Source organism: Globicephala melas, chromosome 4 (assembly GCF_963455315.2).
Source record: "Globicephala melas chromosome 4, mGloMel1.2, whole genome shotgun sequence".
NCBI lineage: Eukaryota > Metazoa > Chordata > Mammalia > Artiodactyla > Delphinidae > Globicephala > Globicephala melas.
In genome coordinates, this window is record NC_083317.1 from 40,853,424 (window position 1) to 40,873,831 (window position 20,408).

At 38.3% G+C, this 20,408-nt stretch overlaps 1 protein-coding gene across 1 annotated transcript in view; it reads left to right on the forward strand.

Moving 5' to 3' along the window:
* CSNK2A2IP (casein kinase 2 subunit alpha' interacting protein) overlaps window positions 1-19,062 on the forward strand; it is a 66,600-nt gene extending 47,538 nt beyond the window's left edge. The window contains 3 exon segments of the mRNA XM_030861087.2: window positions 16,912-17,239; window positions 17,242-17,668; window positions 17,670-19,062. Coding sequence (XP_030716947.2) covers window positions 16,912-17,239; window positions 17,242-17,668; window positions 17,670-19,062 — 2,148 coding nt within the window.
* The last annotated feature ends 1,346 nt before the right edge of the window (window positions 19,063-20,408 follow it).

The following is a 20,408-nucleotide window of genomic DNA, read 5'->3' on the forward strand; positions in this document are numbered from 1 at the left end:
TATACAGCAGGTTCTTATTAGTTATCTATTTTATACATATTAGTGTATATATGTCAAGCCCAATCTCCCAATTCATCACACACACACACACACACACACCCCACACTCCATTTTTCCCCCTTGGTGTCCATATATTTGTTCTCTACATCTGTGTCTCTATTTCTGCCTTGATGAAATCTTTTCCTGTACTTATTTCCCATTCACATATCATCTTTGGAAAGCTGTCCAAATATTTTGCTCATTTTTTATTGGATTGTTTGCTTTCTTAAGTTCTGTCTATAAACTGTTAATAACAAGTCCTTTATCAGATATATGCTTTGCAAATATTTTCCCTACGTTTATGGCTTTTTCTTTTCACTTTCTTAACAGTGTCTTATGAATAGCAGAAGTTTTTAATTTTGGTGAAATTCAATTTATTCATGTTCTTTTATTGATTGTGCTTTTCGTGTCACATTTAAAAATCTATGCCAAAATGCAAAATCACAAAGCTTTTCTCCTATGTTTTCTATAGTTTTATGTTAGATGTATGATCCCATTATGAATTGATTTTTGTGTGTAATGTGTGGTATGTATCAAAGTTTACTTTTTGCAGCTGTATATATCTAATTATTACAATGTCATTTGAAAGGATTATTCTCCACTGAATTACCTTCACACTGTTTTCAAAAATCAGCTATCTACATATGTGTGGCTCTATTTCTGAACTTCTTATTCTGTTCTATTGATCAATTTGTCTACCTTTATGCCAATACCAGACAGTTTTGACTATTGTTGCTTTTTAATGTCTTGAAATCAGGTAATGTTGGTCTTCCAACTTTCTTCTTTTTCAGTTTTTTGTGTGTTTTAGCTCCTTTGCATTTAGACCCTTTACCCAGGTTTTCATAATGTTAATATCTTACATAACCATGGCATATTTATCAAAACAAAGAAATTAACATTGGCACAATACTATTAACGGAACTACAGATTTTAATAGAATTTCACCAGATTTTTCTTTAATATCTTCTTGCTGACCCAGGATCCAGTGCAGGATACCATGTTGCCTTTAGTCATTATGTTTACATTTCTCCAGTGTGTGACAGTTTCTCTGTCTTTCCTTGTTTTTCATGACTTTGGCACATTTGAAGAGTACTGGTGAAATATTTTGTAGAATTTTCCTCGGTTTGGGCTTGGCTGGTATCTTATGATAAGATTGGGTTCATGGATTTTGAAGAAGTGTATTATCTTTTTTATATATTTTGAGATTTGACTTGCTAAAATTTTGTTTGGAATTTTTGCATCTATATGAAGAATATTGGTCTATAGTTTTTTTATAATCTAATAATGTTTTTGTTTGAATTTGGTATCAGGGTAATGATTGATTCATAGAATGAGTTAGGAAGAAATTGTTCCATTTTAATTTTCTGGAAGAACATTTGCAGAACTGGTATTCTTTCTTTCTTAAATGTTTTGTGGAATGCACCAGGGAAGCAATCAGGGTCTTGTGTTTTCTTTGTGGGAAAGTTTTCTTGCGGTACGCGGGCCTCTCACTGTTGTGGCCTCTCCCGTTGTGGAGCACAGGCTCCGGACACGCAGGCTTAGCGGTCATGGCTTACGGCCCCAGCAGCTCCGCGGCATGTGGGATCTTCCCAGACCGGGGCACGAACCCGCGTCCCCTGCATCGGCAGGCGGACTCTCAACCACTGCGCCACTAGGGAAGCCCTATGGGAAAGTTTTAAACTTCAATTTATTTAGTAAATTTGGGACCTTCAGATTTTCTATTTATTCTTGAATGAGTTTTGGCAATTTTTATCTTTCAAGAAATCTGCCCTTTTCCTCTGAGTTGTCTAATATATTGGCATAATATTATTCACAGAATTACCTTATTATCTTCTTAAATATCTGTAGAGTCCATAGTAATGCCAACTCTCTCATTCCTGATATTTGTAATTTATGTCTTCATTTCCCTTGATATATCTGGATAAATATTTTCGATTTCATTGATCTCAAAGAACCAGCTTTTTGTATCCTGCTTTTCTTACTTCTAACTTATTTAGCTTCCAATCTCTATTATTTTCTTTCTTCTACTTAATTTTAATTTAATGTGCTCTTCTTTTCCTAGTTGTTTAAGGAGAAAGTTAATATCATTATTTGAAAACTTCTTTTCTTATAGAGTCATTTAATGCTACAAATATCAAAAGTTGATTTCAAATGTTGATATTTAAGAAATTTCTTGATCCATGTATATTGACTTAGTAAAGAGTGACTTCCTTGAACTTTCTGAATTTTAATATATATTGATTCTGTTAGGTTTTCTATATTCTAAATTGGGTTTTCAACCATATGCTATGCAGAAAGATTATTTAATTTCTTCCTTTTCAATAGTTATGTATCTTTCTGTTTCCTTCTTTACTGCATTGGCCAGATCTTAAACAACATTAAATTGTAGTAGTGATAGTGGATATGCTTGTCTATTACCAATCCCTAATGGGACTAGCTCATATTTCAATGCCAACTGAATGATTTGATTTTGTTTTCAAATTGATGTTTGCTTTCATTAAATAATCCGTTTTTTCTTAGTAGTTTACTGACTGAGTTTTATGAGAAATGGAGGTTGGATTATATAAAATTACTTTTTTGAATACCTATTAAGATTTATTTGTGAATTATGAACATGACAATTTAAATGTTTCCTAATAATAAATCATCATTACATTGTTTGAATGAGATCAAGTTGGTGACAGTCAATTATTATTTTATTGTAATGTTAAATTAACTGTTTTATTTTATTTAGGAATTTTGCTTGTGGTATGTGTTATCACTTTATTATTTTCATTTTAGTTTTGAACTACTACTTTTGTTATGTTTTAATATCAGAATTATATACAACAGTTTCACAGAACAAATTTAGAATATTTTTATGTTCATAATATTCTGAAAAAGTTTGTATAACATTTATAAATATATCTTCATTGAAAGTTTGAAAGGACTCAACTGCAAAAAGAATTCGGGCACAGAGATTATTTGTGAATTAAGTCTTTCATAAGTCATATTCATTTTCTTCCCATAGTTATAGCTTCAGTCAAATCTCCACCACTTCTTGCATTGTATTTAACATTTATATGCTGTAGCAAAACATTCTTTGAAATGGGAATGTTATTTGTCTGAAAGTGGAAAAAAATTCAAGAATGTTATTTTTCTCTGCTTTTTTCTTTATCTTATATTCTTATTAGTTCCATTTGTTTTGAATTTGTTTATTCCCCTCCATATGATAGCAGGATTTCTACACTGCATTCTTCTCCTCGTCCCCCTTTTTTCTAAGTTTTCATTGCATCTGTGTGCCAGAACTTGGTTCATCCTTTAATGTTTCAATTTTCAGTGAAAATTTGTGGCAGATGTGTCTTTTCAAATTAGCATCAAGTTATGCAATTTTAAAATTTTTATTGAAATTAAGAAACACAGAAAAATACACATAGCGTAACTATGTTAGAGCTCAATTATCACAAAGTGAATTCACCCACACAATCAGCATCCAGGTCAAGAAACAGACCATTATCAACACCCCAGAAGCTTTGTGTTCCCTCCAAATCTCCACTTCCGTAAATGTATTATTATCTTGACTACTAACACCATAGTTAGTATGAACTCATTTTGTACTTTCACACATAAAATTATGAATTATTTTTTGTGCATATAATACTTTTCATTCAACATTTTGTATGTGATATTCATCCATGTAGTTGCATGAAGCTAGATTTTCTGTTAATTTTCATTGTTGTTTGGTATTTTATTGAATGAATATATCACAATTTATTTATATATTCTATTAATGATGGACAGTTAATTCCAGTTTGAAGCTATTAGGAATAATGTTCCAATGAATATCCTAGTATATGTATTTTGGTACAATATTTATGCATTGCATGCCTCTTGGAATGTACCTGAGAGTGGAATATAATATACACATGTGTGTGTATATATAAAATATACTATTAAGCTACATAATCACCAATTATTGGCTTTGTCAGTTTTCATATTATTTTAGTCACATTCTAATAATGTGCAGTAGGATCTCTCTGTAGTTTAAATATGCACTTCACTGATTTCTATGGAGGCTGAGTGTTTTTTTCAAATGTGCATTAGCATTTGGATATCTTCCTTGTGAAGTGCTTACTCACATGTATTGCTTATCATTCTAATTGCATTGCCTGTCTTTTCTTAGCAACTTGCAAAAGTTGTAATGGATATGAGTCTTTTTTTAAGTATTGTAAATATTTATTTCCATTCTTTGATTTGCCTTTAACTCTTTCTAAATATGGTATTTTTTGATGATTGGGAATTCTTGATTTTAACTTATCAATTTTTAATGGTTATAGCTTTCTATGTTCTTTTTTAAAACATCTTTATTGGAGTATAACTGCTTTACAATGGTGTGTTAGTTTCTGCTTTATAACAAAGTGAATCAGTTATACATATACATATATCCCCATATTTCTTCCCTCATCTGTCTCACTCCCTCCTACTCGCCCTGTCCCAGCCCTCTAGGTGGTCACAAAGCACTGAGCTGATCTCCCTGTGCTATGCGGCTGCTTCCCACTAGCTAGCTATTTTACATTTGGTAGTGTATATATGTCCATGCCACTCTCTCACTTTGTCCCAGCTTACCCTTCCCCCTCCCCATATCCTCAAGTCCATTCTCTAGTAGGTCTGCATCTTTATTCTCATCTTGCCCCTAGGTTCTTCATGACATTTCTTTTTCCCTTAGATTCCATATATATGTGTTAGCATACGGTATTTGTTTTTCTCTTTCTGACATACTTCACTCTGTATGACAGACTCTAGGTCCATCCACCTCACTACAAATAACTCAATTTCGTTTTTTTATGGCTGAGTAATATTCCATAGTATATATGTACCACATCTTCTTTATCCATTCATCTGCTGATGGACACTTAGGTTGCTTCCATGTCCTGGCTACTGTAAATAGAGCTGCGATTAACATTTTGGTACATGATTCTTTTTGAATTATGGTTTTTCAGGGTATATGCCCAATACGGGGATTGCTGGGTCGTATGGTAGTTCTATTTTTAGTTTTTTAAGGAACCTCCAAACTGTTCTCCATAGTGGCTGTGTCAATTTACATTCCCACCAACAGTGCAAGAGTGTTCCCTTTTCTCCACACCCTCTCCAGCATTTATTGTTTCTAGATTTTTTGATGATGGCCATTCTGACTGGTGTGAGATGATATCTCATTGCAGTTTTGATTTGCATTTCTCTAATGATTAATGATATTGAGTATTCTTTCATGTGTTTGTTGGCAATCTGTATATCTTCTTTGGAGAGCTGTCTATTTAGGTATTCTGCCCATTTTTGGATTGGGTTGTTTGTTTTTTTGACATTGAACTGCATGAGCTGCTTGTAAATTTTGGAGATTAATCCTTTGTCAGTTGCTTCATTTGTAAATATTTTCTCCCATTCTGAGGGTTGTCTTTTCGTGTTGTTTATGGTTTCCTTTGCTGTGCAAAAGCTTTTAAGTTTCATTAGGTCCCATTTGTTTATTTTTGTTTTATTACCATTTCTCTAGGAGGTAGGTCAAAAAGGATCTTGCTGTGATATATGTCATGGAGCGTTCTGCCTATGTTTTCCTCCAAGAGTTTAAAAGTGTCTGGCCTTACATTTAGGTCTTTAATCCATTTTGAGTTTATTTTTGTGTATGGTGTTACAGAGTGTTCTTATTTCATTCTTTGACATGTAGCTGTCCAGTTTTCCCAGCACCACTTATTGAAGAAGCTGTCTTTTCTCCACTGTATATTCTTGCCTCCTTTATCAAAGAAAAGGTGACCATATGTGCGGGGGTTTATCTCTGGGCTTTCTATCCTGTTCCATTGAGCTATATTTCTGTTTTTGTTCCAGTACCATACTGTCTTGATGACCGTAGCTTTGTAGTATAGTCTGAAGTCAGTGAGCCAGATTCCTCCAGCTCCGTTTGTCTTTCTCAAGATTGTGTTGGCAATTCGGGATCTGTTGTGTTGCCATAAGATTGTGAGATTTTTTGTTCTACTTCTGTGAAAAATGCCAGTCATAGTTTAATGGGGATTGCATTGAATCTGTAGATTGCTTTAGGTAGTACAGTTATTTCCACAATGTTGATTCTTCCAATCCGAGGAAATGGTATATGTCTCCATCTATTTGTATCATCTTTAATTTCTTTCATCAGTATCTTATAATTTTCTGCATACAGGTCTTTTGTCTCCTTAGGTAGGTTTATTCCTAGATATTTTATTCTTTTTGTTGCAGTGGTAAATGGGAGTGTTTTCTTAATTTCACTTTCAGATTTTTCATCATTAGTGTATAGGAATGCAAGAGATTTCTGTGCATTAATTTTTTATCCTGCTACTTTACCAAATTCATTGATTAGCTCTAGTAGTCTTCTGGTGGCATCTTTAGGGTTCTCTATGTATAGTATCATGTCATCTGCAAACAGTGACAGCTTTATTTCTGCTTTTCCATTTTGGATTCCTTTTATTTCTTTTTCTTCTCTGATTGCTGTGGCTAAAATTTCCAAAACTATGATGAATAATAGTGGTGAGAGTGGGCAACCTTGTCTTGTTCCTGATCTTCGTGGAAATGGTTTCAGGTTTTCACCATTGAGGACAATGTTGGCTGTGGGTTTGTCATATATGGGCTTTATTATGTTGAGGTAAGTTCCCTCTATGCCTACTTTTTGGAGGGTTTTTATCATAAATGGTTGAATTTTGTCAAAAGCTTTTTCTGCATCTATTGAGATGATCATATGGTTTTTCTCCTTCAGTTTGTTAATATGGTATATCACATTGATTGATTTGTGTATATTGAAGAATCCTTGCATTCCTGGGATCAACCCCACTTGACCATGGTGTATGATCCTTTTAATGTGCTGTTGGATTTTGTTTGCCAGTATTTTGCTGAGGATTTTTGCATCTATGTTCATCAGTGATATTGGCCTGTAGTTTTCTTTCTTTGTGACATCTTTGTCTGGTTTTGGTATCAAGGTGATGGTGGCCTCGTAGAATGAGTTTGGGAGTGTTCCTCCCTCTGCTATATTTTGGAAGAGTTTGAGAAGGATAGGTGTTAGCTCTTCTCTAAATGTTTGATAGAATTAGCCTGTGAAGCCCTGTGGTCCCGGGCTTTTGTTTTTTGGAACATTTTTAATCACAGTTTCAATTTCAGTGCTTGTGATTGGTCTGTTCATATTTTCTATTTCTTCTGTTTCAGTCTTAGAAGGTTGTGCATTTCTAACAGTTCGTTCATTTCTTCCAGGTTGTCCATTTTATTGGCATATAGTTGCTTGTAGTAATTTCTCATGATTCTTTGTATTTCTGCAGTGTCAGTTGTTACTTCTCCTTTTCCATTTCTAATTCTATTGATCTGAGTCTTCTCTCTTTTTTTCTTGATGAGTCAGGCTAGTGGTTTATCCATTTTGTTTATCTTCTCAAAGAACCAGCTTTTAGTTTTATTGATCTTTGCTATCATTTCCTTCATTTATTTTTCATTTGTTTCTGATCTGATTTTATGATTTCTTTCCTTCTACAAACATTGTAGTTTTTTGTTCTTCTTTTTCTTATTGCTTTAGGTGTAAGGTTAGATTTTTTATTTGAGGTGTTTTTTGTTTCTTGAGGTAGGATTGTATTTTTATAAACTTCCCTCTTGGGACTGCTTTTGCTGCATCCCATAGGTTTTGGGTCATCGTGTTTTCATTGTCATTTGTTTCTAGGTATTTTTTGATTTCCTCTTTGATTTCTTCAGTGATCTCTTGGTTATTTAGTAGTGTATTGTTTAGCCTCCATGTGCTTGTATTTTTACAGATTTTTTCCTGTAATTGATATCTAGTCTCATAGAGTTGTTTTCAGAAAAGATACTTGATACGATTTCAATTTTCTTAAATTTACCAAGGCTTGATTTGTGACCCAAGACATGACCTATCCTGGAGAATCTTCCATGAGCACTTAAGAAGAAAGTGTATTCTGGTTTTTTGGATGGACTGTCCTATAAATATCAATTAAGTCCTTCTTTTTTTTTTTTTCCTTTCTTTTTCTTTATTTGTAACTATTTAAAGCTTTCATATAACTATCTGCAGTATGAGCTGATACTAAATAAAATATCAATTAGGTGATGAAACTAACATCCAACAAGCAAATATAATCATTAAACTTTCTGCTGTACCCATTTTTTAAAATCTTGGTTCTGGTAAAATAATATCACAGTGATTTTTTTCTCCTGTCAGAGAATGGCTATACTTGCTTTTCAATGATTGTGTTTTGTTCAAACGTATATATTCTCTGTATTCAAAAACTGTGATAACAAAAGAACTATTTTATAAGAAATTTAACATAATAGCCTCTACCCTTGGGTAGAGTACATTAGAATGTTTGTACAGTTATTTCGTAGGTAGTTTGATGAAACAGTATTTCATTAGAGGAAAATCTGTACTTATCAGAAGAGGATGATTCAGTGGATATGCAAATGAGGTGGCTAGTCTTCCTTATATTTTTCTCACCTTCAGAATAGCCAGAAAGGAGTGAGAATTCTAGGGCTACAATCTTTAATTTTTTTTTTTTGTTGTTGTTGTTGTACGCAGGCCTCTCACTGTTGTGGTCTCTCCTGTTGTGGAGCACAGGCTCCGGACACGCAGGCTCAGCGGCCATGGCTCACAGGCCCAGCTGCTCCACAGCATGTGGTATCTTTCCAGACCGGGGCACGAACCCGTGTCCCCTGCATTAGCAGGTGGACTCTTAACCACTGCGCCACTGGGGAAGCCCTACAATCTTTAACTTTATAAAGGCAGTTAGCATCTTTCTTTGATGGAAATATTAGAACATAGCATAAGATTTTTTCCTCTTTTGAGAAGACCAAAGCTCTGAAAATGTACTTGGATTATTAACACCTAAGTCACAGCAGTTCAAAAGTTCAAGGATAAATATGGATCTGGAGATAATCCCTGAAAGAATTCCACCTTAGTAGACAAAGAAAATGGCTGAGATCACATCAACAGGACTCCCTTTAATAGGTGCAAAAATAAGGTCACGTAAGAAGAGAAGAAACTCTTGTCAGCTCCTCTGGAGGGAGGATATGAATAGCAAAAGAAACTAGTAGAAGGAGTGGGAAAAACGTTGAAGAGACAAGCAGTTAAAGACCAAGTTAAGATCAGAAGTAGCTAAGAAACTTTTTCTTGCAATGACAATGGAAGCAAAGAGGCATACAGCCACATGGTAATTCCTCTCTCTCTGCTCATTCTGAGTCGTGTCTGTTCTCTGTGTTCTAATAATGCTATGTTGATATACTTATCACTTCACATTGTATTATTGGCTTACCTCCCTCTCTAGTCACATTAGGAGTAGACTGAAAGCAACATGAAGTCTCTTATTTCTTTATCCTCAGTGCCTAGCACAAGATCTGGAATATACTGTTTATCAACTGTCTGTCAAATGAATGAGCCAGGTTCAACACTATATGATCTTGAGAGAGACAAAGTAGTCAAGTAAACATCCAAAACCAAAATAAGTATTACTTTAGAGTAATCTCTGAGATAATATGGAAGTACACATAATCGATATAATTCCAATTAAACGCAAAGACATTTGACACTACTTAGCCTATATGTAAATGATCCTTTATAGACCAATGATAATTTTGCATTAGGTATTTTGAAATATTGAAAATAGTTCATTAATGCTTCTAGGTAACTTTATTGATTCCTAGTTGGACGCTAGTGAGCTAGAACTCAAGAAATCCATGAGATCCAAGGTCTGGAGTGTTCCTGGACCTGGGCTATACCTGAGTTTATAGGTGAGTGTCAGATGATGCTACTCTCAGGATAGGAAAGCTGCCAACATTGGGAAACAAAGACACAGCCTGATATCTCACATCACAGTTCTTTAGAGTTAATTGATTCATTACTGACAGTTCTGTTTACTGCGGTTCTGAACATTGTTGCCAGGGAAAGTGCTAAGGAGAGTTGCTGAACATCGAACCTGCACATCAGCGCTTGCCCCAAGGTGAATCCAGACATTTAAAAGAGACTTATATTGGGCTTCCCTCGTGGCACAGTGGTTGAGATTCTGCCTGCCGATGCAGGGGACATGGGTTCGTGCCCTGGTCCAGGAAGATCCACATGCCGCGGAGCAGCTGGGTCCGTGAGCCATGGCTGCTGAGCCTGTGCGTCCGGAGCCCGTGCCACACAACGGGAGAGGCCACAACAGTGAGAGGCCCGCGTACCGCAAAAAAAAAAAAAAAAAAGAATTATATTGAAGGTCCTTCTTTTTTAATGTATCATTCAAAGCTTGTGTTTCCTTATTTATTTTTATTTTGGATGATCTGTCCATTGGTGAAAGTGGGGTGTTAAAATCCCCTACTATGATTGTGTTACTGTCATTTTCCCCTTTTATGGCTGCTAGCATTTGCCTTATGTATTGAGGTCCTCCTATTTGTGGTGCATAAATAGTTAAAATTGTTATATCTTCTTCTTGGATTGATCCCTTGATCATTATGTAGTGTCCTTCTTTGTCTCTTGTAATAGTCTTTGTTTTAAAGTCTATTTTGTCAGATATGAGAATTGCTACTCCAGTTTTCTTTTGATTTCCATTTGCATGGAATATCTTTTTCCATCCACTCATTTTCAGTCTGTATATGTCCCTAGGTCTGAAGTGGGTCTCTTGTAGACAGCATATATACGGGTCTTGTTTTTGTATCCATTCAGCCAATCTATGTATTTTGGTTGGAGCATTTAATCCATTTACATTTAAGGTAATTATCGATATGTATGTTCCTATTCCCATTTTCTTAATTGTTTTGGGTTTGTTATTGTAGGTCTTTTCCTTCTCTTGTGTTTCCTGCCTAGAGAAGTTCCTTTAGCATTTGTTGTAAAGCTGGTTTGGTGGTGCTGAATTCTCTTAGCTTTTGCTTGTCTGTAAAGCTTTTAATTTCTCTGTCAAATCTGAATGAGATCCTTGCTAGGTAAAGTAATCTTGGTTGTAGGTTTTTCCCCTTCATCAGTTTAAATATGTCCTGCCACTCCCTTCTGGCTTGGAGAGTTTCTACTGAAAGATCAGCTGTTAACCTTATGGGGATTCCCATGTATGTTATTTGTTGTTTTTCCCTTGTTGCTTTTAATATTTTTTCTTTGTATTTAATTTTTTTTTTTTCTGTACACGGGCCTCTCACTGTTGTGGCCTCCCCCGTTGCAGAGCACAGGCTCTGGACGCACAGGCTCAGCGGCCATGGCTCACAGGCCCAGCTGCTCTGCGGCATGTGGGATCTTCCCAGACTGGGGCACAAACCCATGTCTCCTGCATCGGCAGGCGGTCTCTCAACAACTGCACCACCAGAGAAGCCCTGTATTTAATTTTTGACAGTTTGATTAATATGTGTCTTGGTGTGTTTCTCCTTGGATTTATCCTGTATGGGACTCTCTGTGCTTCCTGGACTTGACTATTTCCTTTCCCATATTTGGGAAGTTTTCAACTATAATCTCTTCAAATATTTTCTCACTCCCTTTCTTTTTCTCTTCTTCTTCTGGGACCCCTATCATTTGAATGTTGGTATGTTTAATGTTGTCCCAGAGGTCTCTGAGACTGTCCTCAATTCTTTTCATTCTTTTTTCTTTATTCTGCTCTGAGGTAGTTATTTCCACTATTTTATCTTCCAGGTCACTTATCCGTTCTTCTGCCTCAGTTGTTCTGCTATTGACCCCTTCTAGAGAATTTTTGATTTCATTTATTGTGTTATTCATCACTGTTTGTTTGCTCTTTAGTTCTTCTAGGTCCTTGTTAAACGTTTCTTGTATTTTCTCCATTCTATTTCCAAGATAGATAATTCCTGTTCATGCACACAGGCTTCTTGGTGGCTTCAGCAGCAGCCTTAGCATCTCATGCCTGTCTCTGGGGTTTGCACTGATAGCCGCAGCTCACGCCCATCTCTGGAGCTCCTTTAAGTGGCACTCTTAATCCCCTCTCCTCATGCACCAGGAAACAAAGAGGCAAGAAAAGTTCTTGTAGGTCCTTGTTAAACATTTCTTATATTTTCTCCATTCTATTTCCAAGATTTTGGATCATCTTTACTATCATTATTCTGAATTCTTTTTCAGGTAGACTGCCTATTTCCTCTTCTTTCATTAGTTCTGGTGGGTTTTTACCTTGCTCCTTCATCTGCTGTGTGTTTCTCTGTCTTCTCATTTTGCTTAACTTACTGTGTTTGGGGTCTCGTTTTTGCAGGCTGCAGGTTCGTAATTCCCATCGTTTTTGGTGTCTGCCCTCAGTGGCTAAGGTTGGTTCAGTGGGTTTTGTTGGCTTCCTGGTGGAGGGGACTAGTGCCTGTGTTCTGGTGGATGAGGCTGGATCTTCTTTCTGGTGTCACGTCTGATGGTGTGTTTCGGGGTGTCTGTGGCCTTATTATGATTTTAGGCAGCCTCTCTACTAATGGGTGGGGTTGTGTTCCTGTCTTGCTAGTTGTTTGTCATAGGGTGTCCAGCACTGGAGCCTGCTGGTCGTTGAGTGGAGCTGGGTGCTGGTGTTGAGATGGAGATCTCTGGGAGATTTTCTCCATTTGATATTACATGGAGCTGGGAGGTCTCTAGTAGAACAATGCCCTGAACTTGGCTCTCCCACCTCAGAGGCACAGCCCTGACGCCTGGCTGGAGCACCAAGAGCCTGTCCTCCACATGGCTCAGAATAAAAGGGAGAAAGAACGAAAGAAAGAACGAAAGAATGAAAGAAAGAAAGAAAGAAAGAAATTGATAAAATAAAATAAAATAATTAAAATAAATATTAAAAAAATTTTTTAAAGTAATAAAAAAAAAGAAAGAAAGAAGAGAACAACCAAACCAAAGAACAAATCCACCAATGATAACAAACGCTAAAAACTATACTAAAAAAACAAAACAAAACAAAAAACCGGACAGACAGAACCCTAGGACAAATGGTAAAAGCAAAGCTATACAGACAAAATTACACACAGAAGCATACACATACACACTCACAAAAAAAGAAAAAGGGAAAAAAATATATGTATTGTTGCTCCCAAAGTCCACCTCCTCAATTTGGGATGATTCGTTGTCTATTCAGATATTCCACAGATGCAGGGTACATGAAGTTGATTGTGGAGATTTAATCTGCTGCTCCTGAGGCTGCTGGGAGGGATTTCCCTTTCTATTCTTTGTTTACACAGCTCCCAGGGTTCAGCTTTGGATTTGGCCCCGCTTCTGCGTGTAGGTTACCTGAGGGCGGTTCTTCTTTGCTCAGACAGGAGGGGGTTAAAAGAGCAGCTGATTCGGGGGCTCTGGCTCACTCAGGCCGGGGGAGGGAGGGGTACGGATGTGGGGCGAGGCTGCGGCAGCAGAGGCCAGCTTGACGTTGCACCAGCCTGAGGCGTGCCATGCGTTCTCCCGGGGAAGTTGTCCCTGGATCACGGGTCCCTGGCAGTGGCGGGCTGCACAGGCTCCTGGGAGGGGAGGTGTGGAGAGTGACCTGTGTTCACACACAGGCTTCTTGGTGGCAGCAGCAGCAGACTTAGCATCTTATGCCCGTCTCTGGGGTCTGCACTGATAGCCGCGGCTCGCGCCCGTCTCTGGAGCTCCTTTAAGCAGCGCTCTTAAACCCTTCTCCTCGCGCACCAGGAAACAAAGAGGGAAGAAAAAGTCTCTTGCCTGTTCGGCAGCTGCAGACCTTTTCCCCGGATTCCCTCCCGGCTAGCCGTGGCGCACTAACCCCTTCAGGCTGTGTTCACGCCGCCAGTCCTCTCCCTGCGCTCCAACTGAAGCCCGAGCCTCAGCTCCCAGCCCCCGCCCGCCCTGGTGGGGGAGCAGACAAGCCTCTCGGGCTGGTGAGTGCTGGTTGGCACTGATCCTCTGTGCGGGAATCTCCCCGCTTTGCCCTCCGCACCCCTGTTGCTGTGCTCTCCTCCGCGACTCCGAAGCTTCCCCCTTCCGCCATGCTCATCTTCGCCAGTGAAAGGGCTTCCTAGTGTGTGGAAACCTTTCCTCCTTCACAGCTCCCTCCCACTGGTGCAGGTCCCGTCCCTATTCTTTTGTCTCTGTTTTTTCTTTTTCTTTAGCCCTGTGCAGGTATGTGGGGATTTTCTTGCCTTTTGGGAGGTCTGAGGTCTTCTGCCAGTGTTCAGTAGGTGTTCTGTAGGAGTTGTTCCACATGTAGATGTATTTCTGATGTATTTTTGGGGAGGAAGGTGATCTTCACGTCTTACTCTTCTGCCATCTTGAAGCCTTTTTATGTTCTTTTAAGAAATCTTTCCTTACATCAAGATCATGGAGTTACTCTATTATTAGTATCTAGAAGTTTGTTAGAGTGCCACACATATATAGGAGGATGTGCCATTCCCCCTCCTTTTTTTTTTTTTTTTTTTGCGGTACGCGGGCCTCTCACCGCCGCGGCCTCTCCCGTCGCGGAGCACAGGCTCCGGACGCGCAGGCTCAGCGGCCATGGCTCACGGGCCCAGCCGCTCCGCGACACGTGGGATCCTCCCGGACCGGGGCACGAACCCGCGTCCCCTGCATCAGCAGGCGGACTCCCAACCACTGCGCCACCAGGGAAGCCCCCCCCTCCTTTTAAAGTATTGGATGTCAAAACACACCACACAAAGCCAGCAAGTAACTTCAGTCGTTATTATTCATGCCGGCAGAAGCAAAATGAAGAAAATCTTTGGGTGAGGAGTAACTATGTCTCACCAGCAAGAGTTTGCTTTGGATGTGTGACAGAGGAGAGGGAAGAGAGTGAGTGAGGTTATGGGGGAAAGATATGTAGAGGTTAATATAATAATACATTAGTTTACCTGAGATATGCCTATGGTATAAACTGAAATAGTGGAATTGGATAGAAAAAAGATGAATTAAAGTATGAAAGAGATAAAACCAACAGGTCCTGGTTTCTAAATCATTTTAGAAAGTGAAGCTGTCCAGGGTGTTTTCAAAGATTTTGAATTAGATGACTAGGTTTTAAGAACCGAGAGAGAAGATATACAAAAAGATGATTTCTTTATAAGGAGAAATAACTTACTGATTTTTATGTTTTGTGCCTGAATTGTTTTGGGGAATTTTGGATAGAGAAGTCTGATGATTAATTGGAAATAGAATTTCAAAGCTAAAGAGAAAACCAGGACTAGATACAAAAAAATTAGGAAGTCATTGGTGTGTAAATAATATTGTTGATACTTGGAGAATTCCACTAAGAATGACTCAACACTTGAAAACAAGTGAATTAAGATACTAATAAGATATATTTTTAAATAAATGTAAATAAGATTAAATATGTGGAAAGACACCTTAACATAAGGGAAAAAATTCTAGCAGTAGTAGAATTGATAGTAAATAAGTGGATAAGTTGGCATATATGAGGAATAAAGTTGTCCATCAGAAATTGGATTAGTAAGTTACTGAAGCATAGAAATAACCATGAAACCAAATTCTGATAGCTCTCATTCTTCAAGGGCCTTAAAGTCAGTGTTCTAATTGGCTAATCCCTGCATCAGTTGGAATTACTCTTGGGTTTTTTGTCGTATAGTGTGTTTTAGCCTTAAAACCTGAAGAACAGACCCTTGACCATGAAAAATGCACTGAAATAGTGTCATGTTAAACCATGTGTTGCTTTTTTTTTTTTTTTTGTGGTACGCGGGCCTCTCACTGTTGTGGCTTTTCCCGTTGCGGAGCACAGGCTCTGGACGCACAGGCTCAGCGGCCATGGCTCACAGGCCCAGCTGCTCTGCGGCATATGGGATCTTCCCGGACTGGGGCACGAACCCGTGTCCCCTGCATCGGCAGGTGGACTCTCAACCACTGCGTCAGCAGGGAAACCCATGTGCTGCTTTTTAAGAAGCACCATAGCTGTGTTTCCTGAGTAGTAAATGCTTGTATTGCTTTTGACCAGATAGAAGGTTCTGTTTTTTATAAACTTTCTATAGTTCATTTTTAAATCCTAAATGTAACTAATGTGATTCCTTAGGAATAAAGTGAAAATAGGACAGAACTGGCGATGTAAGTCTGAGAACTACTCTGAGGTGAGAACAAAAGAAAAGAATTCAGTGAAGATCTATAGAGAAATAAGAGAATGAATGAGAGAATCAGAGTAGAGAGAAATAATGGACATGAATGAAGAACATTGTTTGAAAAGGTAGTGATCAACAGTTTCAAAAGCTGCAATAGTGACAAATAAGACTAAGACTGAAAGTATGCAATAGACATTCAACTAGAATTATGGTCTTTTGGAAGTAAGCTAAAAGGTGGTAATGATGGGTAATTGAATCTAAATTGAAAACTAACATATCAGAACTTCCATTTCACTTTCTTTAAGATTCTCTTATTTCATGCAATAAACTTATCACAGACTTTTTTTTTTTTTTTACACTAAAGCAATCATTGAAAGAGTACCGAAAATAGCTATTACCTTTTATTGAGCATCTCTTATATCTTGGGCACTGTTACACATTTTAGATATATTATTTAGTCTTTAGCCCAATAAATTAAACATTATGTTTACCTATTTTACAGATGGGCAATTGAGAATTTAGAAAGTTTAATTCAAAAGTTACACACAGAGTAGTTCTCTAGTCACTACAAATTGTTTGAGAAAATTAATATCCCTATCAGGATCTCTTCTGAACCTTCTTCACTCTTTTGTTAACAGGCATTATTTCCTCAAGAGGAAAAAACTCTAAAGAGAAGACAGAGAAGAATCTCAACTGGTGACACTTTTTTCAACCTCATTTACACCTCAATTTTGAAACGCTCTATAATATTTAGGAATTAACAAAAAGATTACATGATAGATGATAGAAACTACCTAAGTTTTTTATTTAAAAGTATTTGTTGTCCATGGAATCCAGCTAAAAGACTCTATCAGTTACTAAAACATCCCTGCAAGACAACTGCTTTCAGAAAGACCTCTAGACTAGCACAAGTTGGTGCCACTAGCATACTATGATCAACAGTTTGTGCCATTAGAACGCTCTTACCAACTGGCCACAAGCAGCTCATTAACACCTCAACACACAGATGAAAAACAAAAGCAACCCAATAACCAATCTGTGGTCAGAGTAGAATCCCATAGTAATAACCCTGCAGTGCATCCCCTAGACTCTAACCAGAAGGTACAGAGATGCTCAATATCGCCCTCTGCCAAGTGTCAGGACACAATTTCACGGGACCTCTATAACAGGGTTCTGAAATCACCATTATCTCACTCCAAATATCAGGCCACACCTTCACTACACCTCCACCAGAGAACTCCCTGTGGCCTAATAAGAGAGGCTTGAGCTCACCGTTGTCCCACGCCAAACCTCAGATCACATCTTCACTTGACCTCACCAAGACATCATTGCCAGAGCCCAATCAGACAGCCTGGAGCTCACAATTACCCTTTCCCAATCCTCAGAATACATCTTCCCTAGACCTTTGCTGGATATCACCTTCACCGAAGTCTAATCGAAGGGTGTCAAGTTCATCATTATATGCCCTCTAACATCAAGAAACTCCTTCCCCAGACTACCTATGGACATTGTCATCTTTGGGACCTAATCAAAGAGCCTTTAGCTCAGCGTTACCCGAGTCCAAGCCTCAGAAAGCGTCTTCATTGGATAGCCTTTGACACTCTTTGTTAGAGCGCAATCAAAGATGTTTGACCTCACCATCATTCAACTCTACACCTCAAACACGACTTGGTTCAGACATCACCTTCTTTGGAGCCCAGTCAGATGACTCTGAGCTAATCGTTACCTGATTCCAGACCTCAGACAACACCTGTATTGAGCTCTAACTCCAGTGTTCTGAGATTAACGTTGTCCAACTCAAAAGAAAGGAAATCACCTTTACCACATTCTATGCATCAGTCAAAGAGTTTGCCATTGTTCCAGCCCAAAACACTTGATCGTAACTTCAGGACCCTGGGTTCACCAGTGTGTCACTCAAAATTTCAGAACACCACTTCACTAAGTGACAAACACAAGGCCACAGATCTTCCCTCACCCCATCCCAAACCAAATATCTCAGGTCCATCATTATTAAGCTCCAAACACTGCATCAGGAACATAGCTGCTTTAACATTGGGCTCCAGGCTCCAGAGTAAAAGCAGTTTTGGTCTTTATGAAAAGACAGAACCAAATAAGGAAATTCAATGGACTTTAGGTTATATTCATCCCTGCATTATCAAAGGTGGAACGGTCCCTGATGATGTTGTAAATAAAATTGTCAATTCTCTCTCCAAGACCAGAATCCAGAGGGATCTCTGTAGGCAGATTCTCTTTCGAAGGATGAGGGGAAGGGCAAATCCTCATCCTGGACCCCGCCTTTCATCAAGTTATATGGTTTGTTTAGCTTGTGCCTCCTGCATAAAATCTCAGTGTAACCATCTTACAGGAAGGAAAGACCCTCGTGCTGCAACACTATTTGTCAGCCCAGCACCTGAGGCCACTCCTGAGGGAGAAATAGAGGTGAAACTAGTTTTTATCCTCTCCCTACCAGAGACTTCTTTTTCATTCCCTGTGAAAGAAAATCAGCCTGATGAAGTCCCTGAAGAACACTTTGGAGGAATTGGGAAGATATCAAAATTTTTCCCTACATCTGAACCTGATATCACCAAGGAGGCTAATGTGAAGAAAACATGGCCGACAGTAGCCCCTGAAAACCAAGCTATAAGCCAACAGCCCCAGGCTATAGACTGGCTGCTCTATGTTAAGGAAAGTAGTAACCCTCAGTCGCAGTTCCTACTCCCCTCATCTTCTTCCTCATCGTCCTCTTCTTCCTCTTCCTCTTCCACTACACCCCCTTTACCTCCTCATCCTCTGAAAGAGTCTACCACATCTACCGTCTCAGGCTGTGTGTCCACTAAGGTACTTAGTTACCACCGGCTGCCTCCAGGGGTCTCCTGGCTTGAGTTTATATGTAGTAAAAATCACCAGCCACTTCCTGGAAAACCATGTCCAAGCCAATCACCATCTCCCCAAACAAGGCCTATGAGGAATAGCACCACAGTAAAAAGGAGAAAGGGGCCAAAGATACTGTTCAAAATGTTCCAGACAAAGGTTCAAAATGAGAGAAATCTTGATTAAATTAACTTTTTTGTTTCTTTGAAGGCAATTGACCTCTTAGTTCTTTGACATTAGAGATTGATTTCCTATCGTGCTTATTAAAATTCTTAGTATTAACTAAGCGTGCCTCTGTAATTCAGCTGATGAAGCAGCTAGTTGAGGGGAACTATTACTCTTAAATCTATTTTCTACTTAAATAATAGACTATGATCTCCTAGAAGCCAAATTGAATCCTATATTTTTAACCAAATGCCTGGCTTACAGTAACCACTATAAAATAATTGTTAAGTGAATTAATAATAATTGGCCATAGACCAGAAACACCTCATTTGTCTTGCCCTGAACAGTATCTAACTCATTGTTATTCTCCTTCCTCATAAGATATAATAATGACAGAATCCTTAAACCAGTGTATGCTAATCCGTTTCCCTACCTCTAAAGAAAATTCACATCATGTTCAACAGGTAAGAATATATATAGAAAGGAATCTTTTCAGTTATGTGTTCCTAGGGAAAATTCTTCTATGCTAAGATCCCACACTCCAAAATGCAATGATTTACTCAACCTTAGTTAGCAAATCTCAGGAAAGAATAACTGACTGATGCAGACAATCCTACCTTATGCTGACTGTGCCAACATTTAAATTACGGGCTCTAAAGTCACTTGTTCATCACTTCTACCTATACAACATAAACGGGTTAATAAAAATGTTTAAAAATGTTTTTGTTTCACTGGGTCCACTAGTAGTGGGAAAAGGAGGGAATTGTCTTACCTATTACCTTAAGTGATTATCTCTAACCCCAAGGGCTAGAATTAGCTTCTCTTGCATGCACTGATGGCTCACACTTCTGCCTCTCCGCTCCACATCTTTCTGAACACCAGCTTGCATATGGGGCTTTTCCAGTGGAACATTGCACAGGCACCTCAAACTCAATATGGTCAAAACAGAATTTATCATCTTTACGTTTACAACTTGCATCTTTACATTATAGTCCTTTGCCCTCTGTGTTCCCTATTTCAGTGGATGTACCACCATCTGTCATGGAGTTTGACTGTTTTTCTCATTGCCTGCCCCTCTCCAGGCCCATGTGTTCCATGGCCTTATTGTCTCCAGAATCCAGCTTTTTCCTTCAACCTCACTGCCACTATTCTAGTTGTGGTCACAGCATTTGTCAGCTAGATTACTCCTAAACATGTATTTTAACTTTTGAATGCATTTCTGAGACAAAATTTAATAAGGCCATTTCACTGTTTGTAACACTTTTATCATTGCCCACTGTTTTCTGGGAAAAGTCTAAATTCCTTTTATGATTGAAACATGATAATTTTTCAAAATTATTTTCCAAAAATTTTTCAGAAATCTTTTC